The sequence below is a fragment of the Notothenia coriiceps genome, unplaced genomic scaffold (assembly GCF_000735185.1).
Source record: "Notothenia coriiceps isolate Sejong01 unplaced genomic scaffold, NC01 NC01_scaffold00027321, whole genome shotgun sequence".
NCBI classification, from domain to species: Eukaryota; Metazoa; Chordata; class Actinopteri; order Perciformes; family Nototheniidae; genus Notothenia; species Notothenia coriiceps.
The window spans coordinates 34,152-42,824 of record NW_011360022.1 but is presented as its reverse complement, the minus strand read 5'-3'; the positions used below and the strand labels follow the sequence as shown (position 1 = coordinate 42,824).

The 8,673-nt window shown below is 39.1% G+C and overlaps 1 protein-coding gene across 1 annotated transcript; it reads right to left on the bottom strand.

Moving 5' to 3' along the window:
• Nucleotides 1–5: 5 nt before the first annotated feature.
• On the bottom strand, nucleotides 6–8,465 carry LOC104957548 (uncharacterized). The gene is made up of 4 exons (XM_010785192.1): nucleotides 8,434–8,465; nucleotides 215–937; nucleotides 93–136; nucleotides 6–19 (listed from the first exon to the last, which is right to left on the bottom strand). Exons 1-3 carry the CDS (start codon nucleotides 8,463–8,465, stop codon nucleotides 124–126), a joined length of 768 nt encoding a protein of 255 aa, XP_010783494.1. The 3' UTR covers nucleotides 6–19; nucleotides 93–123.
• Between the last annotated feature and the right edge of the window lie 208 nt (nucleotides 8,466–8,673).

Genomic DNA, 8,673 nt, shown 5'->3' with positions numbered 1-8,673 from the left:
TTTGGGAGGACATCACATTCTGCAAGCATGAAAGCAGGTGTTAATATTTGAAAGACAGTCATCTTTGAAATGTCATGGTCTCAAACATTTACCTGCAACTTCCAATTCAAAAATCCATGTTGGTTACCATTTGGTCCTGAAAGGCAAGCGTTAGTTATCAGGCATTGGTTTAAACAGGCATTTAGGAGAATGACGTTTGAAGCTGTGCACATACCTTGGAGAGTACCTGGTGTTGGATTGTCGATACTTTGCTCGCTGGTAGCTGTTTCTGGACTGGCTTATATAGCTTTGAGCGAATGGTTCACTCACTCTCTGGGGAGCCAATGCTTTTCTGGGGCTAGAAACTGGTTTTGGCATCTTTCCATAATTTAGCTTTGCCTGTTGGGCCCTTTCATTTGCTGGGTTCTTGGGGAATGAGGGCCCTTTTGGTGGTGGAGCAGATCCTGTTGAAGTCCCCTGGCCCGCAGCTTGACCATACCCTCCTGCAGTATTGGAAGTATCAATATTCTCAGATGGATATTGAAAGACGTCGTCAAAAACAAGATGAGGGATGTTCCTTGAGCCACTTTCACGGGAGCCAAGGTTGATGTTCTGGTTAGCCAAACTAGGACCACTGCTTGCTGGCTTAGGCTGCCACGACTCAACGCTTGGAAACTTTACAACATTGGATGTGGAAGATGGTGCAGGCTTAAAGGCGGCTTCACGAGTAAACTCAACAGCTGGATAAGCAGGAATACCATTTGTAGAAGGACTTTGCTGAGAATTTGCAGGAGCAGTCAGAGGGTAGTTGGAGCTTAAAGGAAATTCAGGTGGGTTTTCAAGGCTTTCCTGGCCCCATTCTGTTGAGCCGCCATTAATAAGCCCATCTACCGCTGGAGCACGTTGTGCGTTAGTTGAGGTGTGGCTGAACCAGAACCAGGTTGTTGGTAACTTGGGTCTTCATAATATGGATACCCATACCCTGTAATAGTAACAATTTAAATTACAGAATATATTCCTTCAGCCAAATGTGCCAATCGAGTTAAGTCACATTACCTCTTGAAATTGGTAATCCTACAGTGAAATCACACAGCAACAGACAAATCCAGGAAACTCTGCAAGTAAAGAAGAAACATGCAATTTAAAATATGTTCAAGATAATTGAAACAAATGAAGTAAACATCAATCAAATATACCTGAAAAGTGGTCCAAGAGCCATGACTGTAAGCTAAAAAGCAGCACACCTTACTCTTCAGAAGCTATGGTTTGAGACGAGCAGCTCACTGGGTCTTACTGGAGTTGAGAGTAACCTGTGTATGGTTAGAGAGCCCTCTGTGTCTCTTTTATATCCAGTTCACTTAACGAAGCCCATTGGCAGCACCTGGTCCCAGGGCAATCAGAGACCAAACCATGAACAGGTGTGACAGCTGGACAAGTCCTTCCATTGTTTCAGTGTGAAAGTTATCCTTTCCAACTCTGTTATACTGAAACGTTTTCTAGTTTTGCTTTCTTGAACAACACTTTTTTCTTCTATAAACACATTTCCTTACATTTGACCTAGCATTTTTGCGAATTGTAGCAGCCAGAAGGCTTGTAATTGACCTAATGCTTCTACAGGGAGTCAGTGTGCCCTGAAACCAACACCATGTTGCCAACATCTTTGCTAGTATAACATTTACCCCTAAACATCTGATACTGTGGCAGGAGTGAAAGGTAAGGGAAAGGGCTAGGAGTGAGGGAGTGAAAACAAATACTTTAAATCCAGTTTAGATCATAACAAGGGCACTTGTACAACACATTAAAACAACAAATATAATGTAAAAGTTATGGAACTTATATGTTTATTGTTTGATGCCTAATAGAAGTCAGATAGCTTTGTTACATTTACATTGTTCCCCCCCCATTTGCATATTTGCAAGTAAATAAATAAATGCATGGCTCTAATTCTTCACACTTTCTCTGACAAGATTTTACAGCTTAGAGTAAAAACTACCATATATTGAAAAAGGCTTTATCATCAGTTTCAGGAGGGCCCAGTCCGTAGAGCTGATGTGCATTTTGGAGGTATCTCAAAATTGGTGGAATGAGCAGAAGCAGAATAGGAAAATAAATACTTTACCAAACAATCCTGTTGCTCACTGCACTACAGTGACGATGAACTCACTAGGCTAGTGTGAATCCATCCTGTGCACACTAGCCTATATTTCTACCAAAAATATAGACACGTGTCATTTACATGGGAACATTTATTATGGATATTTTAAACTATGTTGCGCTGGTTTTCATGCATGTATACAAGGGATAACATTGCCTTGAGATTACAATTCATGTTCCTTTTTTTCTGAATGGCGATACATTTTTAATTCCTCTTGAGTACAGGGGCTTAATTGTCTGACAGGGGGAGCTTGACCACGAAAGCATCATAAAAGCGAGCTGAAAGATACATGTTCTTGGATATACACAGGATGTTAGATGTTTTTCATTTCCTGCAGTTTTCTTAGAATTTCTGTACATTAAATGTAATCTACTTTATATTCAGTCACTGTAGCGACCCTACAAGCTGTGACTCACCACGATATAATCAAGAACCTTGTAAAAAGTATACCTTACAATTCACTGTCCACAGAACATTGGTTAGTGTGTATATTTGATATGCATGCAGTGTTTTCTTTGGCTGTGACATGGTTCACTGTGGAGAATATGCAAAAGTGATACATCCTGTCATATGGACATGCTGAGTTAAATCCCATACACCCATTACAATTACATACTCAACTTGGACGTCACTACCCTTTCCTTTCCTCCCTCACGCTGTGCATATTATACAGTATTTCCTTTAGTCCCACTCACTCTCATTGTGTGTTGGTTGTACTTTTTTTTAAACAAATTGTGCATATACTGTTTGAAAAAGGGAACACAAAAAAGTCTGTTTATCCTAAATCTTATTAAGAAGTAAATGTTATATTAATTTAATTAATTAAGATTAGAAGCCATATTTAAAAAAAGTTAACCATGACTTCTTGTGAAGAATGCTAATTGAACTTAAAATGTTTCAACCTATGGTTTCAACGCATGTATATGCCCCTTGCCACTGCAGAATTACCTTTTTTTTTCTAAAACTATTACAATATAAATATATTGAAATTATTGTCTGCACGTTATTTGTAAAAGTGAGATGATTAGCCGCATGTACAACGTATGTATTAGGTTAATAGATGTCGTGATTTTCTCCCCATTTGTCAAAATTGGAAAATATTCACAATGGAACCACCACATCTCACCGCATACCCACCTTTTAGGAATCCCCAGAGTGATTGATGAGTGTTTTCATTGAGTCAAAGGATGCAGAAATAAATTATAGGTTGTTGTGTTGCAATTATGCACGGCAGATAGATGGAGGCGTTCAGCACTTCTTGCTCCATGTGTAAGTCCTATTTTAATTCCTTTTTTGACATGAGAAAGGATAACACATGAACACTGGAGTCAAATCCAAATATGAGTTGACACAAATATATTTTAATTACATTTCAAGTTTGACTTGTTAATTCCCAAAGGAAAACCATTCCTCTATGTCACAGAACAAGTGGTGTGAGAGAGTGTGAGTGAGTGTGTTTCAGCAATGGATCGTTTGCCACCATGTTGGATGCTCTGCTCTCCCCCCCTTACTAGCCTTTGAAATGGAGCGTCTGTGGAAATGACTGTGCCATCTGGAGAGTTGAGAAGCCATAGCTGCAAGGAGAGCTATACGTCTGGACACTAGAAAGCCAAGAGATGGAGGGAGAGGCGGTTGGGAGTAGAAAAAAAGACAATTGAGAGGATATAACAAAGTAGAGAGTGTGGAAAGAAGCTGAGGAGGAAGAAAAGGTGAACCCATACATATAAGACTACATAAACACAGGAGGATTTGCTATTGAATGGGTGCAAGTGTGAGAGTGTGATGGATGATGAAGTCAAAGAGGCCTTTTACACATTCTGGCTTCTTGCTGCAGAGTTTTGGCAAAGATAAAGCAAACAGTGTGACTACTCAGAGCAGATAAAAGAGAGCAGAGTGAAAACAGTTGAGGGTATTATGTCTAAGTGATGACAAAACAGGTTGTAAAATGTGGCCAAGTTTGTAGGGTATGCTAAAAATCAGATTTACTTAAGCCAGTTATAGAATACTTTTTGTCTGGCGGCAGCAGTAAGGTTGTGAGCATTGTACTGATATGGTGAACTTGACAGCAAACTGCCTATTTACACATCCAGAAGCAACATTTCATTATGTCGAGTCATGTTTCATGATGAATGTTAATCTACTATCACTAAATGTTAGCTTTTTGTTGGTGTAGCGGCCAAAATCATATAGAAATAAAACAGATAATTAACTTAAAATAATACAGCCGCTGAGGCACTAGTTAGCGGATCTTACGCAGGGCAATGATCCAGGTCCAGACAAGATTCTCCATTTGTGCAATTTATTCCAATAACAAAAGTACAACGAACAGGTTTTCTATATCCCTTTTCCTTAAGCCTTTCCTATGGCTTTCCTTTTGCTGGCTTGAAACACCCTGGTAAAAAACCTTTTGCCTACTAGTGATCTGGCTCCCACCACCCACCTGTCTCCAATATATACAATTACACCAGGTGCTCTAATCACCCAGTGCCCAAAACATGCCTTCAAAATAAAAGCATAGAAACTACTTTAACTTATGAAGCTAACTAAGAATACATATAAATAAATGATAATAATAAACAGCAAGAAAATAAATGTTAAACTATTAAATAATATAAAGAGATATATAGCTCCAACAGTTGGTGTCTACCCACGTCAGAGGAAAATGTATGTCCCTTCAGTCTATTACGTTGTAAGACAAATCCCTTTAAAGTCAGTAAAATGTAGGTTACATTTCCGTTATCTTAATTAATGTGAGAGTTTTAAGTCAAGGTTTAAGTGATTTCATATCAGATCATGCAGCGAATACAGAGTCTAAAATGACTGTAGGCCTGCACTACACACCTCCTCCACGCATGTTGGTTAGATCAGCAGGAAGATAATGAGGGAGGAATGAACACATTAGAAAACAACCACGCTGTGTTTGGAGATAAAAACTACATGTTTGCCAGTTGACATCCTACTTGAAGCCCTAAGTCATACTTTGGCCTTTTTTAGAAGAGTGTATTTTTTACCAGGAAAAAGAGAGGTTTAGACACTCCTATGTTTCTTGACATGTCCTTGTATATACAGTATAGAAAGAGATAACACAGGGACACTGGAGTAGATCATAGAAAAGGTATGTTTTATTAATTGTGTTTTTTAATAACCCAATAGGTGCAAGTGAAGATAAATTGTTCTGTAGTCCTTGACAGTGCATATAATAATTATTTTCTCCTAACTAAACATCTCCCTTTGTAGACATCCAGTATTTAGCTTGAAGACATTTCAGAAGGCAAAATGTTTGCTGTCTGTTTGCTCCCTATGCGTGAATCATCTCCATGTTGTTTGGTGTTCTTCTTAAGTCCGCTCTCTGCTTCCATGGTGACATCTACGTTACTGCAACCAGCCTAGTCTGTTGTTGTGTTTCGAAATATATTTGCATACCTAATGCAGCCAATATGCCTACTATCGTTTCCAACCCAGTGAGTATTTACTTCTTCTCAAGTGATTACGATGAGATCTTTATCATGCGCAGAGATGATGGTGTTGGGGGTAAGCTGCTCCCCACTCTCTGGGACATTTGTTACCCCTGTGGGTGACATCATGTATGTGTCAGTTAGCATGACGATGGCTGACACATGTCTCCAAATAGATTGTCACTGAGCCCTAATGGCAGTGTAGGTGTTGAGCCAATCACGTCCTCCGCTCAGAATGCAACAGTGGACCTCATTAACCAATCAGTGAGCAGAAGTGTGGGGGTTTGAACACATTAGAGTAAAAGCCGGGTAACTCCTCATGGGAAACCCCAAACAAGAAATTATGCAACTGCTCCTTTCAAGTGACGCCGTGCTTTGAGTGTAAAGATAGCTTTGATATGTTTAATTAAATCCTTCTAAGATCTATGCCTTGTTGCTTTTTTTTTGGAAAATTATGAATCTCCTGCCCACATTGTGGGTGTTTTCTCTCGGCAGTTTTCAACCTGCCACATTAGTTGGAAATATTATTATTTTAAAGCATTGCTCTGTATTATTAAATCACTTATAATAAGTTAAAATATGATAAAGTTAAATCTCATTAATCCTGAATGGAAGTCACTAAATTCGATTAAAACTCAAACCTTGAACTATCTGAAAAGTATTTCAAATGGTAATCCAAAGGTAATTACAGCCAACATGAGGTTCAGAACGTGAAAAAACGAGAAAATCAAATGCTTAATCATGCTTTATTCGTAGCAGATCCCTATAATGTATTTTGAATCAGTCTCAGTACAGTAAGAGCAAAACATCAAAACTACATGATTGATTTTAAAGTCCTGCAGCAATCCTTTCAGTTTCCCATAAACTTAATTGTGGATATCTATTGAAACGTATCAAGCTTATAGCATTAAATCGTATACTGTACATGTCAGCTTGGGAGGGACTCATTTATATAGGCTGGTTGAATGTAGAGAAATCACTGACACTTTATATACATAAAAAACCCTCTCCCTGCTGAACGACATTTATTCCACCAAGAGTGGAAGCTTAGCTGGCCAGGATAATTATGTGTAATTCTGCCTCTGCTTGCCTCTGCTCCACTTTCAAAATGTCCCTTTATACTATAGACTGTTGCCCCCTCCTCTTCTCTGAATCCCTTTCTTCTCCCTCCACTCCTCAATCCTCATAGCAACACAATGTACCATCTCCATTTTGTTATATGTTCACAGCTCCTCTTTTGTGTTTTAATGTTATCAGGTTGCATTTTGAAACCACAAATATGCAAACCACAAGAAGGATTCCCAGTTTATTCAGTATAGATTAAATACTGTTTTAAATGTCAGCAGTTTCTCAGTCCTGCCTGTGAGCTTTACCAGCCACCAGTGTCGCAACCTGTCAAAAAGTATTGGCTCTTGCTCTTCTTTGTCTGCATTGGTGGCCTGTCGAATTGAATTGTAGAACCTTAACAGCCCGTGCCCTAAAGGGTTTTTGATGTGTGTGCCAGCTAGCACTCCCTAAAGACAGAGCAACACAAGACCTTGCTATGTGTCAATATAAGGGGATGTCACAGTCTAGGTGCTAGACTGTGCTCTCATTTAAAACTCCTCACTGTAAAGAGGAGATAAGGAGGAGAAAGGAGGATTAGGGAATTGATGACGGTGGTGGGAAGTGGAGAGGAGATGTTTGCTTGAGATGTTTGTAGATGCATTTTTGTGGAAGGTTCGCTGTAAGTCCTTGCGTTTGCCATGACAGCTTCATATTGGGTTCTGTTAACGTTTTTCCAGTGTGAAGAGGCAGAAATTCTTCATCTAAATTACAACTTTAAACACACACCAAAATATAGCTGGGATTTTTTTTCGTTGTCATTTCTAAGGATCTATGTCTATCGTGCTGTTATTGGGGACCACTACTAGGGCTGTGTGATGTGAAAAAATCATATATTCCAATATTGTTAAAGAAATATTGTGAAAATAATGTAGACATGGCCATAGATGTATCACAAAAATATTTACACAATGAGCAGTTATGTGGATATTGTTGACAAAGTGGGTAAAGGCAACTTTGGTAAATACATAAATCTAAATATTTTGACTATAATTTATCATTCAAAACCAGGAAAAGAAAACCACGATATTTTCAGTATCCAAAATCTGAGATGTTATCATAAAAACAACAAAAAATGCTCGGAGTGCTTGGGGGAGCCTCTGGCCAGAAAAATGCATTGTTATTAGGACATAACAGCATACTTCTCTTCATAATTTTCTTCATATTTAATGGCAAATTTTCTGCCAGCATGGTGTTCCAGGGTTACCATAGTTACAGTGCAAAGCCCTAATTGCCAAATTTCTGCTCACCAACCATTGCTGAGCTTGACCCTTTAACCCATATCATAAAACTGGGACTTGGCACCACTTCCTCAGCTTCCTATTATACTAATAGAATGGGTCTCAGTTAGGGGTGTAACGGTTCGGTACGGGTTCGGTACAACAAGAAAAAGAAAAGTCCCAAATGCATAATTCCAGGTTTGTTCTTATTTATTTTTGAACAGTAGTGCAAGTTTCAGTATAAAAATAAGGAACTCTAACATTTTGAATAATTAACGGTTTTACAAAAAAAAATCATAGCAATTGAAATATATATGCCAATAGCTTTCGTTATTTCTTTTGGTCTCTCGGCTTTCATGTCTATTGGCTTCTTAAAAACAGCGGGGATAAGCTGTTGAACTGCTGTTGTCTTTTGCCGGGCTCCGTGATTGGCAAATCTGGCTGATGCCTTCTGATATGATTTAGCATGTTTGGCATGCGTTACCATTAGGATACCGCACCGCTGTCAACGCCGACTAACCTTCCTTGTCCGATCCACCACTCGCACTCCATCGTTACTGAAGTCCACAGGGAATCGAAATGTTCCCACACAGCTGATTTAAAATAAGCAGGTGGTTCCAGACCATTTCATAGCCAACTCACGACAGACTTTTCCCCCATTGTCGGTGCAGCAGTGACCGCCACAAGTGCAATATTTTCTGTCTTAGCAGATCATGTCACAATGTTGTGCTTGCATAACACAATGTCATCTGGTGACATT